General features: G+C 40.9%; 1 protein-coding gene across 6 annotated transcripts in view; it reads left to right on the top strand.

Moving 5' to 3' along the window:
- The window catches only part of ANAPC1 (anaphase promoting complex subunit 1), a 34,460-nt gene that overhangs the window by 2,041 nt on the left and 17,281 nt on the right, over nt 1-15,138 (top strand). For 3 of the 6 annotated variants that reach the window (XM_021391044.1, XM_021391042.1, XM_021391048.1), the window contains exons 6-24: nt 1,199-1,272; nt 1,524-1,672; nt 2,178-2,398; nt 3,014-3,223; nt 3,833-3,928; nt 4,392-4,482; nt 4,600-4,665; nt 5,526-5,663; nt 6,631-6,771; nt 7,221-7,281; nt 7,821-8,008; nt 8,776-8,850; nt 9,833-10,098; nt 11,441-11,532; nt 12,434-12,573; nt 14,171-14,249; nt 14,355-14,391; nt 14,490-14,560; nt 14,696-14,874. In XM_021391044.1, the coding sequence (XP_021246719.1) occupies nt 1,199-1,272; nt 1,524-1,672; nt 2,178-2,398; nt 3,014-3,223; nt 3,833-3,928; nt 4,392-4,482; nt 4,600-4,665; nt 5,526-5,663; nt 6,631-6,771; nt 7,221-7,281; nt 7,821-8,008; nt 8,776-8,850; nt 9,833-10,098; nt 11,441-11,532; nt 12,434-12,573; nt 14,171-14,249; nt 14,355-14,391; nt 14,490-14,560; nt 14,696-14,874 (2,374 nt within the window). The remainder of the gene's footprint in view (nt 1-1,198; nt 1,273-1,523; nt 1,673-2,177; nt 2,399-3,013; nt 3,224-3,832; nt 3,929-4,391; nt 4,483-4,599; nt 4,666-5,525; nt 5,664-6,630; nt 6,772-7,220; nt 7,282-7,820; nt 8,009-8,775; nt 8,851-9,832; nt 10,099-11,440; nt 11,533-12,433; nt 12,574-14,170; nt 14,250-14,354; nt 14,392-14,489; nt 14,561-14,695; nt 14,875-15,138) is intronic. The other 3 variants (XM_021391043.1, XM_021391047.1, XM_021391046.1) reach the window with 3 other exon arrangements.

Here is a 15,138-nt window from a genome sequence, read left to right as displayed (position 1 = left end):
GACTTAATTTCATTGAGGTTTGTCCTGGGAATTGGTTCCAGGCTGTGATGGTGGTCGTGGAGATTCACTGGGAAATTGTCATTGAGAAGTTTTCTCTCAACTGCAACATGCTTTGAATCTGTGGAGTGTCCTGCCCCATATTTGTAGACCCTGTGCTTTGTGGCTGGATATACAGGTGAAAAGCAGGGTAAGGAGTTGGTTGGCATGCTGATAAGCAGTCTGAATATACGCTCCTGCTCTTCCTTGGTGTTTGTGTTCATTCCAGGCACTTGTGATTGTCTAGTCCTCATCAGAGTTGAGATTAGAAATAAAGGCATTGAAAATATTCAAGAAAAATCTGAAAAAGATTACATTTCCATGAGCTAGCTGCACTGGGTGTTCCATTTAAATTTTGGTACTGGGTTAAACGTTAGCTCAGGCAAATAGCCCCTTTAGTGTGTTGGTGTGCTGTGCTCTCAGCACCCTGTCAGTAGGGATAGTGAAGTGTCTTCTTCCCCTGAAGGGCAGTTTGCTCAATTGGATCTGAACCCGTGATCATCTCTCAGATCTTCCAGCCTGCTATCCCCTGTTTTGCTTCTCGTGGCTGGCCTTGGCTGGCATCTGCACTGGACCCCCTTGGGATTACTGCAGGATAAAATTTCACCGGTCCCAGATTTTCTTGCTCTCTGTAACTTCACAAAATTCATGGTTGATCCTACTCAACCTGGACTTTCCTGAAAATGTTCCCCTTTTGCCACTGCCACCAACAGATAGTTGGCACTATTGCTACTCTGTGATGGGTACAGGTTACCTGATGTCTGGCTGCTGTTGTGGAGCCCAAACTCTTCAACTGAGTCTGGATTAAGAGCCTTCTCCCCTCCTTGTCCCTTGTAGCTACCCCAATGCTAGCTCCATTTGTTTGGGCCACCCAGAGTTTGTCATGTGGCCACCAGGTGGGGTCATTCTCAAGTGCTATGTGAAAAATGTAAAATTAAGCCTGATCATCCTGTTTGATAGACCAGCCTTTGGGTGACTCTGCTCAGTTAACCAGAAGAGCTTCTGTTAATGGAATATGTCTCTACTGTTAGGTTTCAGGCTCAAATTTGTTAAGGTCTGAAGGAGTGTTTTGGGATTGCAGCATGTGTACCAACTGCAAGAGAGGGCAGTTAGGCTTATTAGCATTTGGTTTTTGAACATGCTTTGTTTGGTTTCTTTTTAGAGAACCTTTGCCTACTATGTTCAGCATGCTGCATCCCTTAGATGAGATAACACCTCTTGTCTGTAAGTCTGGAGGTAGGTTTAGGCCTTGACATCAAATGCTTAATGTATCACTCAAGCATTTTCTGTATTACAAATTTGCAATAATGGCTATTTTAAGAAGTCAGGAGTGACTTGTTTTAGCTGCTTTATGAACAGGGAAACTGGTCAGGATAAAAGTCCAGATTTCAGGGATAAAAAGAGTATGAAAAATACTAATCCTTTACCTGATAACAGTACTGCAGAAATGATATTTTCACCTTAACTTAGGTTAGCTACTTCTTCAGCAGGTGTGTTTGGCTCTGCTAGAGTGCAGTATGTTGCTGATTACACCTTGAGGATTGTGTTTGTCAATGCTGAACCTTCCATTGTGATGACCTATGATACTGTACAGAGTTTACATACTGTCTGGGCTCTCCGCAGAGTGAAGCCAGAGGTACAAATTTATTATTGACTATATGTCATTATACTTTTTTTTCTATGTGTTTAGGTGCCATTCTTAGGCATGTCTGTTAGAAATGCCTGATTTATTGTGACTTATTCCATTAATAGGGTGACCGTTGGAGTGGGGAGAAAAAAAGTAATGCTTTTGCATGTACAGCAGTTGTGGAGATCACGCAATAACAATGGCCACATAGTATATACAGTGCTTATGATGTTCTTTGCATTGAACCAGAAAGTTTGTACTCTGTTTAAATTGTTGTCTTCCATGAGAAAAGTGACAAACAACTTTCTGCCCTGAGAATCACAGGAGTAGTGTCGGTGACTGGGAGGGAGAGCACTGTTGGAAGGAATAATTGCTTAGACTGATGTACCTTTATGCCTTACCTATGTAGGCATGCACTTTTAACATCTAACTGATGAAACAAGCTGTTTGAGCTACTTCTTGGCTGGTAGTCCCCATGCATGATTTGTACATAGAGAATTCTTTTCCTTCTCAGGAACAGAATACTGTGCTGAAGTTCTCAGAGCAGTTGGGCACACCACAGAACGTGGCTGCTAGCAGCTCCTTGACTGCTCAGCTCAGGAGCCTTTCAAAAGGAGACTCACCTATGGCCTCACCCTTCCAAAACTACTCATCTATTCACAGCCAAAGCAGATCAGTGTCATCACCCAGCATGCAGTCCCGCTCGCCGTCCATCTCCAACATGGCTGCTTTGAGGTGAGTGCTAAACATAATGCGTAGACCTGATACCAAACAAATACAAGCTATAGAATAGGCAACACCTGTGGTGTTGCTGCCTTTCTCTGCCCTTACAAATCTGTCCACCTAAACTGCACTATGCCTTCTCTCTTACAGCATCTGAAAGCACTCTCGGAATGCTCTTGTGGTGTTTTTTGCAATTATCTTTGTAGCACAGGAGGATAATGGGTGTGCAAGAGACAAAGAGGTTGTTCTGTTCTCGTGTAGCCAGTCTGTAGTGGAGTTGAGGACTATCTCCAGGTTTTTTGAGTCTCAGGAGTGTTTTCAGTTAAAGAAAGCCATACTTAGAGAGAGCAGGTTGGGACACATTTTTACAGACAGGACCACACAACTTGAAATGTTAGTTTGCTTTTGAAATCTCACGTATTGGATTTTGACAGAGACAACTGAAGGTAAACTGGAGAATTGTTTTCATATGACAGAATGTATCATTAACGGAGGCTAATACTGGCCTAGCTGCTGTTTCAGAGTGGTTTTCTTTTTGTTTTTAGTGTATGAGCTCACTGATTTAAGAGGGATTCTTACCTGGTTTTGTAAGTTCACTTTTCAGTAATGTTTTGCTTTTGCTTGCAGCCGTTCTCATTCACCTGCCCTGGGAGTACATTCATTCTCAGGAGTGCAGAGGTTCAACTCATCCAGCAATGTTCAGTCACCGAGAAGGCACAGTATTACCCACTCTCCAGAGAGCACTTGCAGTGATTCTTTTCTTGTAACAGAAACAGAACCAATTGTTCCTGAGCTGTGTATAGATCATCTGTGGACAGAAGCTATCACAAAAATGAGGTTAAGTGCTTGTTGGAATATGAGAGAAGTGTGGGATTGCCAGTGGGGTGAGGGAAAGAAAGTAAAACGACAGCGATACCTTAAGATAGATGTGTGAACTTGCACTTCCCACTTTTTGAGAAGTGATGCTTGCTGAGTGTCCAGACCACTTGAAAAGGGAGCTGGGCACTTGGAATAGTTCTACCTGTTGTGTTATTCATAGCAGTTTGAGGTGGGGAATGCTGTTGGGAGATCTCTCAAGCCAAGTAGATTCAAATACCATCACTGATTATTTGTGTGTGCGTGTGTGTGTGTGCACTTTTTGAAACTCTTGTAGCAGGAATATTTCTTGCCCTGTTACCATGGAAAGGGGCAGAACATAAAATCTAAGACTGAATGGGAGAACAAAGCCAAACGGCATGTGCTCTGCACACCAAAAAGTGTGAATGTGAAGGCTGAAGTGCTAGAAAATTGATTTCACTTGTAAGGACTGAAACTGAGACTGGCACATTCTTAGCAACTTGAGGCACTACTAATTGAAGTCTGGTGTCCCTGTGGTTTGTGGACATTGTTTTCTTTAAAGTTTTTGTAATAAACCCAACACTATGCTGCTCTTTGTGTCTTATTTAGAGAGAAGAATTCGCAGGCATCAAAAGTGTTTATTACCACTGACCTTTGTGGGCAGAAGTTCTTGTGCTTTTTAGTGGAATCCCAGCTTCAGCTGCGGTGAGCATTCCTAGTTTGGGGACAGGTTAAAGACATAGGGAGGGTATGTGGGGCAAAGCACTCTAAAAATTTTTGTCTAGATCAGGACTTTAACATATTATTCCTTCAGCTAGTGGAATCTGTTGTGATGTGAGGTGGCAGTGCCTCTCATATGACCAGTTTTTAATCAGAGTGGTGTAGATGATTTGGATTATTTAAATAAAAATAGATATTCTGTACTTGGAGTGGTATTCTTATTTATCCTTATCTTTACCCTTCAGAATCACTTTGGGGATTTCATGTAGACTAGAGGAATAACAGTAAAAGGATTAGCAGGGCAAAGCAAGCAAAGGAAGGAGGAAGGAACCAGATATACCACAATAAGGCTAATTGCATGACGTAACGCAGCTTTTATTTTCTGTCTTTCTATAGCAGTGGATAGGACAATCCTTTTACGTTTCCTGTTGTTTTCTCAAATCTCTAGGTGTGTAAAGTTTCAAGAGAGCAATGATAAGTCACAGCTAATCTTTGGTTCTGTTACCAATATTCAGGCGAAGGATGCAGCCCCAGTGCAGGTATGTAGCTTTTTATGGACTATTAGCTGCAAAGTGGCTTCCTTTGTCACGTGTGTCATCCATTTGTCACCTTTTACTTAAATAAAAGAAGCTGAGTACTCTGTTTGATTCTTGCAGGGTGTTGATACGCTGCTGGTTCTGGAAGGCAGTGGAAATCTGGTGCTTTATTCTGGAATTGTTCGTGTGAGTAGCAGGTTTTTTGTGTCCCAAAGCAAGTGTTTGACTCTTTGGTTATAAACTAGGCTGTGCAGAGGGTGCATCATACCTTACAAGGTATCATTTTAAGCTACTGCAGACTGCTTCTCACTTGAGACTTACTTGGGAAGGTGCCTGTGGTCACCTAACGAGTGTAATTTATGTACAGTGCTGGAAGAGTGGTTCTGAAGAATGACTGGCACCTTGTGGTAGAACTAAATAATCTCTGGAGCTTATTTTCTACAACAGTAAAATGCTGCACTAATACAATGCTTTCAAACAAATGAAATGTCAAGAATGTTGGAAGTAAGAATTTCTTCTAAACTAAAATTTTCCAAACTTCTCTGCAGTGTGCTGGACAGTGGTAGATGTCAAATGATTTTGCTTTGCAGAGGGCTGTTGTTAGGATGGATGTCATTCATTCAAAATAAGTGGTTTTTGGACTGGTTACAGATGCAGTATGTTATTTCCATGTAGGCAGACACCTTGAACTCTAGAATTTGTATGTGTAGGTACCTGTGTGTGTGGTGTATATATTTTTTGAAAGAAGTTACTCTGGAAGTGCAATTTTTCCTATGAAAACACTGCTAAATTTTCAGTAGAAATAGACCAGTAGCAGTAATGTACAATACTGACCATATATGGTAGCGTTTTTCAGTGTATATTCATCTGAAGAAAGGCATTAAATTAAGCAGTCCTTCAGGCTTCAGTTCAAGTATACATCCACTTCTTTCCAAACTTTTCTTTTAGCATGTTAAAATATGAAACCATCGGCGTTTGTAAGCAAGCTTGTGGAAGGACAAGCGTGAAAACCAACTATTTGATTCCCTATATATTGTTCAAAACAGGTGGGGAAGGTTTTTATTCCTGGACTGCCTGCTCCATCCCTGACAATGTCCAACCAAATGCCTCGGCCAAGCACTCCTTTGGATAGTGTCAGCACTCCATCCAAGCCGTTGAATAAACATCTGGGGCCCTTGGAAGAGGTAAGCAGAAACAAAATCCTGCCTTGAAAAGGGTTTTGTTTTAATAGCTTTGGCATAATTGAGCAAGAAACTGGATACTTTTTTCTGTAATGTAATCTTCTATGAATCTTAATGGCATTCTCTTAGATTTATAGAAATTGTGATGGAAATGGTATTTTATGATGTTATCTTGTATTTAGTAGTGGTCTTTAGCTAAAAATGAAGTCCTAGGGAAGCTTCCCTGTGAACATCTTTAGCATGTAACAATGAAGCTTTCAAACACTGATACATCTGTTTCTTAATTACAAAGTAGCCAAATGCGGATGCATGGATGGGCTTTGAGAGGGGCTCAGTCCCTCCTCATTGTTTAGTAGTGCAGGAGGGAGACTTGAGTATGGCTAGAGGAGAACACGAATATTTTGCCAGAGAAAGCCTGTTACTTTGAGCCTCATGTAGCTATCGTGAAAGACTTTTTATGGCTCTGCTTCTCTTATTTCTGTGGTTCAAGACCACTCTCTTTTCTTTCCACCCTAGTTTTCATGCACAGCCTCCATCCATACTTTGGATGCTTTGATACACCAGGATAAATGAATGTACAGTGAGGGCTGAGCTGGGTGTGTGATGCAAATCTCATAAGCATGTGCTGTAAACTGAAATGGGAATCTTAAAAAACAACTTATTTAATGTTTGACAATTGAAGTTGGGCATCTTTCATTCGAATGATCAATTGATTTTTAACTTTTGAAGTGTCTTTGGGAGCTAAATCTTTTACTTTCCTCCTGTAAACTCCCTGAATACAGTGTTTAAAGTATGTCTATTATGTCCTGCCTTATCTATGATTTTCATAGAACTTCTGAGGCAGAGATTGAAAAGACATTTAACAGCTTTCAAAATACTTACAAGTACACTTCAAAGTGGTCATTTTAACTGTCCTTTGCTCAGATACGTGCTTTAACAATTCTAAGCAATCATTTCTTCCTCTTTGCAGAGTATGCTTTTGTCACCAGTTCCAGAGCTAAGGGATTCTTCTAAACTCCATGACTCGACTTACGTTGAGGACTGCACTTTTCAGCAGCACGGGACTTTCATTCATGCTCTAAGAGATCCTGTCCACAACAGAGTAACTTTAGTAGGTATTATTCTGTAATTTGAGTCATGACTTCATTAGCAAAGCAAAATAAGGGTTAAGCTTATTTTTCATAGGATCATAGAATGGCCTGGGTTGAAAAGGACCTCAAAGATCATCTAGTTTCAACCCCTTGTATAGTAAGACATTGCTGGCAGCTCCAGATTAGCAGTACAGTGTTAAACATGCACTGTGAACTCCATGTTTTCCTATGCTGCGTGTCCTAAAAGGCACATCTGTTTAATGATTCTTTCAAGTGATTCAGGTCAAGATCCATTTAAAGCATTTCATGGAGCTAGAATCTGAGGTTGCAAACCTTGAGTTCAGCGAACAGTTAAGAGTTCGGAATATGCTTGATGCATAAATGAGTTCTGTGTAGATGGAAAAAGTCCCCATCTTTATTTAAAGATGCATTTTGTAATTCAACTCTTCCTTTTTTTTTTTTCCTCCAGGAGCTCAGCAGTAACACAATGGTTCGGATTACGATTCCTGAAATTGCCACTTCAGAGCTAGGTATGAGTCAGAATCTATCACGTGAAATACGTTCCATGATTTTTTTGAGGGTTCTTTTTTTTTTTTTTTAAGGTAGTTTATACATAGCTTAGACTGTGTAAACATTTGATACGATGTATTTTGAGATTTATTGGCTTACTTTGTAGAGCTGCTACCATTTATTTAGGTGTGCTCTGCTGCTTCGAGTGCTTCATCCGATGCACTCTTAAAACTTCTTTTGTTCTTTAGGTTCCTTACACTTCATTGTTCATGCTTGCTCAAAGCTGAGATGTCAGTTCAGACACAACTTGTTTTCATTAATGAGCAAAAAAACTCCCCCTCCTTCCCCTGCTTTGTGTGGTGAATTAGAGAGGCTGTGTTTAACCGAAACTGAAGGAACAAAAGGTTATGTGGTGTGGCTTTTATTGAAAGAGTTTCTGGGGAGTTAAAAGTAGGTCTAAGTACTGTGACAATTTGTAGCACTAATTGGATGAGTGGGATAGGAAGTAATGGAAAATGGGCCTAACTTCGTTGGTTTTGTTTTTTTCATTTTGCAACAGTGAAAACATGTCTGCAAGGGGTCAAGGCTATCCTGCCCAAGGAGATAGCTGTACAGATGCTTGTCAAGTGGTACAACGCTTATAATGCACCTGGAGGACCAAGTTATCGCTTGGAATGGAATTTATTTGTAACTTGTCTCATGAATATGATGGGTTATAACACAGAGAAACTGACCTGGACGCGTAATGTAAGCAAGTGTGCATGTTTGTTTCCTTAGCTTATGCTAACACTACTGGTAATTTTTCAAAGTTTTGAAATGGTTAGAGAGATGCTGAAGTCAAAAATAGATCATCTCTTGTCCTAAATAACATGATGCCTCTGAATTAATTCTGTATTTCTGAATTTCAGGTAAACATTTTAGTCTGTGATGCATGTACCTGTAAGGTACTTAACACCAGCTGGTCAGGTGAAAATAAATTGAGAATATTTTGCTCCATTACTAGCACTGTTGGATTAAAGATTTTATTCATGCAGCCTGAATTAAGCCTATTTTGATTAGAAGCACAAAACGCAGTTGAGATCCATGTTTTCTAAAGAAGGTTTTCCCTGCAGTTTTCAAATTACAGCACTTGAAGTTATGTCTTTCAAACTGAACTTAACTTGGAGTTTTCCATAAGTGAATTTCATGCTATCAAATACACTTGTGGTACTCACAGGATGGAAGGAGTGGAGGATGCAGGGATATGTGTACTGATGAAATAAAAGCAGTGTATACGTTACTTCCATTAGCTCACCCCTACTATTTCCTCTGTCCTAGCCAATACCAGATGTTGGGCAGTCAGACCACAAGGTTCCTGCAACATACACCAGACTAATTAGCTGTGTGTAGAAAAATCTAATTGCAGTGTGTGTGTTGTATGTAAAAATACAAAGCAACATCATGTACCATGTGGTTTGAATGCACATGTTAGGACTGGTGAATTCCTTATGCAAGCTTGGTCTTATTTCTTGCAGCTTAATGTTGGAGGATCACCCTCACCAGTGAGTGCGCCAAAGAAGGCTAGGCCATCAGAAACGGGGTCAGATGAAGTAAGAAATGGTTCTCTTTGACAAATAAAAGCTGAGGGGTGTGTTGATTTATTGTTACTTTTTTTAAAGGCAGTGCAGAGGACACACCTCTGATCTGGGCTCACCAGGGGTTGCAAGCTTTTGGGGGAAGAAAAGTTGTTTTGCATTGTGCTTTGTATCACGTGACCTTGCTTGTGAGGTCCCAGTTTCAGAGAAGTAAGTTAGATTTGGGAATGAATTCAATATGAATTACAAAGCAACCCCAGGCAGTTTTCTGACAATGTCAAATGTCTCCTAGATGCTTTATCCCCTTAAAATAAAGTTGGCTTTCTCTCTCATCCACTCAGCACCTTCAGCAAGTTACGAGCATCAAATTACATGCTTCACTAAATGCGCTGCTTCTTACTGTATTTAGTAGAGGGTTCAACATTGATTTGCCAGTTTTTGCCTAGGCAAGAATAGGAAGGCTTTTCTTTTTTAATGTAATCAAGCAGTAAAGTGGATAAAGCTTACTAGCATTCCATTGTAAGAGGCTTACAAGCTGCAGTGGTGCAATCATGCCATTAGGCTTTCTGGGTTGACAGCTCAGTGAACTCGTGGAGTTTACAGGCTACAACCTGTATGAAGTGGAGGTTAAGATCTGAATGCCCAGTGTGCTGTGATGAAAGTAGAAAGGCTGAGGGCACTGGGTAAACTGCAGCAAGGTGCCACACACAGAATTATCAGTGCAAAGAAGGTGGTTTGAATCAGCTTTCTTCTGTCTCGTTTTCTTCAATGTAATGCTTTGATTCATTTATGCATAAGTGGAGGGAGGATAGGAAGATGCAGCTTAAGGATTGAATCTGTGCAATGTAGCTTGCAGGGTTTGTGTGGCACATTTACCATAGATCAGTTGCATTTGCCCTGGTTTAGGGAAAGAACCCTCTGCAGTGGTGCTTTGGAGTTCTCTTGCTGGAATTTTGTTCATTGTTTGTTGCCTCTTTCTCCTGTTTGCTTGGTTTAGGACTGGGAATATCTCTTAAGCTCTGATTACCACAGGAATTTTGAGTCTCATCCTCTATCCAGAGTCTTGGGGTTGGACCCTCTGGAAGTTTTAGCTCCAAAGGATGACTTCTTACAGAGCCTTAGCCTGGATTACTCAACTCTCCTTTTCACCCACATTCCTGCTATTTTCTTTGTTCTTCATCTGGTCTATGAGGAGTTCAAACTGAACCTTCTGATGGGAGAAGAAAATCGGTCACTTGTTGTTCTTCTGGTTCAGCTGGCCAGGTATGCCAAACTGAAAAATGACAGGTACTGTGTATTGGGTGCTGCCTCTTGATGATAGCTATGTGGTGATGTGGTTTTCTTATGGGGAGTTGGGGGATTACCCACAATGGAGCAAACTTACATTTTTGAAGAAAATTAATAAGTAACAGTTAAGATATTTGTTTTAGCAAATTTCTTGTATAGTTCTGACCTCTTCCCAACATTAAACTTGATTCACAAATCTCAGTTCTTGGTAGATGGCTTTTATTCCTGTGATTCAAGAGAAGGGAGAGGGAAGAAGTCTACTCAACAGATGTTGTACATCAGAGAGAGTGGGCAACCCTGCTGCAGGCAGAAGTACAATCAATCACTTTATTGACTTTCAGTCCTCAGTTTACACCAAAGTCTTCTGCATTTAGTGATTTCTTGCTTGTGGTGGTGGGTTTGTTTGGGTTTTTTCTTTTTTCTTTCTTTTTTTTTTTTTTAATCCCCCACACAAACAGAATCTCATCTCAGTTCTGGTTTTACATGACCATACTGTTTAGATCATAGCAAGAAACTTGAGCCATAGCTGCTTTGCTTGCTACGTTGCCAGGGAGTGGCAGCTAAAATTCTGCGTACCGTGGACAACCCACATTTTGTCTGCTGCATTGTTCCAGCTCAAAGATCTATCAAATATTCATCTTCATGCTGTTTTCACTGCAGCCAGTAACTGCATCTTCCACGCTCACATTCAGATTGCGTGGCATATGTACAGACACACGTGCATGCAGTTATCTGTATAAGCAAAAGACTCAGTAATGCCTCTCCAAGTTTGATTTGATATTTCTACCAAGATCTCTCTGTGGCTGCAGATTCTTCCCCTAGCACTGCAGTTGACTGATGGTAGTAGTTTCCAGAAGTAGCATCTAATCCTGAGAAGATTGGCCTGTCCACTATTCTGTTGTGTCAACGAAAAGCAACTCTGAGATGAAACCCTGCATATCTGTTGGGGCTGGGAGCTGCTGTTTGCATTCACATCTTGTAGATAACACTGTGTTATCTGGGTTTAATATTTAAAAGTTTGGGGAAGTTGTAGTGATAGTTGTCAGGCTGCAAGTGGTGGTAGTGGAGGTATGGCACAATGTAGAACTACAACTGAAGAGAATAGTGCCGGGGGAAATAAAACATGCAGATTACTTACTTAGCAAAGGGGCAATGCCCATGAGGGGCAGCACTAGTTAAAGGAGTCATAACTTCACTCCTTGTATTTGGTGCATATACTAACATTAAAAGTCAGCTGAAAATGTCAGAAATGGAGGAAGGTGTGGAGTTTGTTCCTATTTGTTTTTCAGTGTAGGATGATTCACATCTTTCATTCTAGGGACTTGAAACTTGAAGCTTATATAGATTACTACTACAGAGACTATCCAGCCCTTGTAAAAAGCTCTGGACAGACTTGCATAATTGACCAAGGTGAGTTAAAGGCTATGTGAATCTGGGTGTTCAGTGGTAGTGATGTGCAAGTTCTCTTAATACTGAGCATGTTGGTAACTGGTCAGGACTTAACCCACATGTGTAAAACTGTGCATGGGTTGCCTTGTTCCCTTGTCTTTAAAAGTCTGTTAGAACCCTGCAGTCACAAGCTGTTGCCTTCAGTGTGGTGCTTCATGGGATGTTTCACAGAACAAGGACCTGGGAGGAAATGGGGATTTTATCCCAGCAAACTCCTAGCTCAGGCTGAGTGAGAAACGTTCGTGGAGAGCTATGGAAAAGCCTGGTAATGAGATGTGCTTCTGCTGTGAAAAGTATCTGTAGGCTGGTGTATGCTCGTAGCTTATAGTTCTTTTAAAATCAGAGCTCCGTGCACAATCATGAAAGCTAAAATAAGGTCATATATTGTTTGTGCACCTGTTTAATGTACTACCAGCTGGAATTTGCTAGTCATGCAAAACAAAATACTGTGTTTCCTGACAAAAAATACAATCACATCATATTGGCTGGGCTTTGCTGCTCGTGTTTGTGGACAGGGAAGGCAAAGAGGTTATAGTTAGGCTGTTCTCTCACTTAGCAATTTAATGCTTAATTACAAGACTGTTCCCCTGAGGTGTTTGAAAATTAGTAATTACATTCATTACTTTTCACTGTGGGTTGAGGCTTTCTTTCTTGAAAGACACAAAGGTGTCTCATGCTTTCATTACTGTTTAGCTATAAACTTGCATCTGGCAGAAGGCAGATGTGATCCATAATGCTTTGAAATACTGTGTTTCTGTACTTACACAAGTAGTGTAGGGCTTGCTTTGAGAATAGAGAACAATTTTTGTGTATTTGCCATGAGCTCAATGTCGTGACTATTCACACCATTAAATCCAAACAGGTTTCATGCATCATCCCTCATTTTTTTCTGCTGAGCCTCCAAGTATCTTTCAGTGGCTGAGTTCCTGTCTAAAGGGAGGAAGAGTGCAGCCTTATCCTTACCTACCAGGAATCTGTGAAAGGAGCAAACTGGTAATACTGGTACGTACATTGGCAAAAAGGATGTGTTTTTCTGTGCCAGCCTAGCAGCACTGTGGTCACAGTTTGTTCTAGCTGCTTAGTTTCCTGAGGGTGAGGTGCCCTCAGTAGGAGGTCAAATAATGAAAAGTTGAGTCGTAGTGTGTGGGAGCATGCTGGAGCAGTATTGAGCCTATGATGAATGACTGCTGAGGAGCACGGCTGTAGCTGTACTGTTTGGACATTTAAGCATCTCCAAGTGTTGCTGTTCTAAGCAGGACTCAGTTGTTTGCATGGAATTCTCTTGGTATCCCTGTGATATAGTGGTGTCAGCCTCTTTCTGGGGGGAATAACAGACATTTAGCAGAGAGAAATCTCTGCAAGTCCTATCTTTTATCACAGCTTGAGTATTACTGAAGGATCTAGAGGGGTTTTAGCAGGTGGGAGGAGGTACTTGAGGCTGGGAAGAAGAGCGTATGAGTGCAGGGTAAATGGCCTATGCTTCGCTGCTCATGTTTTTGGTTTTTTGTGGTTTGCAGTAGTGGCATGTGCAAAGTAATAATGTAACTCAGTTAACTGTATTTCGTGAGTGAGAATTTCCTGGCTTTTCTCTTGGGCACGTATCAACATAAATATTTAACTGCATGAGTAGTTATTAGTGCTGATGTTATCTTCTGGTCAGCCTTGTTAGCTTCTTCGTGAAGTGTTTGTGGAGAAAACCTGTCAGTGCAGGATTTGGAGCAGAAATGTTGAGCTGAAGAGAAGAACAGAGCGACAAGGCCCTGTTGTGACCCAGCTGTCCAAGAGTAGTTGCAGAGTCTTCCATTGGAACTGCCATGAGTCAGCCTGTCCTCTGCTTCAAAGCATGGGAGGTTGAAGCAGCAGCACTGAAACCTGTTAAAGTGCTGATGCTTTCACTTACAATTTATCCTACCCTCAAGCTCTGAAGGGCAATGGAACCTTTCATTCAGGCTGTCACTCGTCTGTCCCCAACTCTGTCTGCCTGTGCAGAAGACTCTGTCTTCTCTGTGCGGAAGTCAGAGCTGGCATGTTGGTGATGCAGCTTGTAAGAAAGTATTTGGGAAAATCATGGCATGTTTTTGCTTGGATGTGATTTTGCCTTTGGCTTGCCAGCTTGTGTGGTAGTATTCGGAAGGAAACAGTGATGGATCACTGATTTTTCTACCTGAAATGGATGCTCTTCGCTCAGGTACTTCACAAAGTACCCAATAATCAAGAAGCGGAGGAAACCAAACTAAATATGTTTGTGGAAAATGTTGTTTTCCAAGAGAAATTCAATGAAGCATGATTAAGATGGGAAAGATGATTAGAAACATGTTTTTCTGTTTTGAAAGCTTTTTTCTTTTTACCTTCGAAACAATTATTAGAGGAAATTCAGTTGTTGCAAGGTTTGTATTTTCAAATGTGAGTCTAGAAACCTAAAACGTGGAAAATTTACTGGCTTCAGTTGTCTGAATCTACTTTTACTTCATGTTGTTTTTGTACTAAATGCATCCCACTGTTTAAGTTACTGAAGTTACCGTCTGCTTGTTTTGATAGGCAGACTGGTAATAGCTGCAAACAAAGTGACTCTGTATTATGGTGTCTCTTTCCTATCCAGAGTGTGGCTCTGTACATACTGGGGGATGAGAGTGCTGTATCTAATGAAGCTTCCCCTTATTTGTACAAAATTACATCAGGTAATGATGCTTTGATGCCGTTGTACTATCTCCTAGTGTCTTGTTTGTTGTGTGCTGTCCTTTTGCTTGGGAAACAAGGGGGTAATACAGCCTTGTCTTTTCTAGGGCAACAAAAGCAACAAATAGAACAGGATGACAATCGGTATGTTTTTCAATATTTTAAATTCTGACTACTTGCCTTTCTGTGGAGTTTTTGATTAGGTTTTATTGGCTTCTCCTTTATTTTCCATTATTTTACAGATGCAGTTTTGGACACAGCACATCTATTTCCAGCCTTGCCGAGAAGCTAATTATTTGGTTGACTGATATTGGTATAAACAACTTTTATCTTTGTGTGAGATGGTAACAGTCATAAATAAGTCTCAGAATTGCATAGTATGAAAAGCATGATATCGAGTTTTGGTTAACAGTTGTTTGTTTTTTTTTCCCTGCTCGTTAACTTTAAGATTTCACCTTGAGAGATCTGGAGACTCTCCCCTTTGGTGTGGCTCTTCCTATCAGAGATGCAATATATTATTGCCGAGAGCAGCCTGCCTCAGACTGGCCAGAAGCAGTTTGTGTCTTGATTGGGCGCCAGGATCTGTCCAAACAGGCATGTGAAGGCAACATGCTAAAGAGTAAATCTGTGAGTACGGGCACAAATGGATTTCATGATATTGAATGTTGGACACAGCACTCTGTGCAGAAATTTTTCCACCATCTGCTGGTGCTCAGGGGATGTAGGTTAATGACGTGTGGAAGGTACAGAATTCAAGACTGAAGGCAATACAGGATTTGCTTGCATATGAGGGTTTCAGTATAAAAGCCAGCATCTGGCCCAGGAAGAGGACATGCATAGCTGGGAAACTCAATAAAACAGATCTTGAACTTCATTTCAGCATTGCATTGT

This window comes from Numida meleagris, chromosome 3, assembly GCF_002078875.1.
Source record: "Numida meleagris isolate 19003 breed g44 Domestic line chromosome 3, NumMel1.0, whole genome shotgun sequence".
NCBI classification, from domain to species: Eukaryota; Metazoa; Chordata; class Aves; order Galliformes; family Numididae; genus Numida; species Numida meleagris.
The sequence above is the reverse complement of the archived record's forward strand: the minus strand, read 5'-3'. Positions and strand labels throughout refer to the sequence as shown.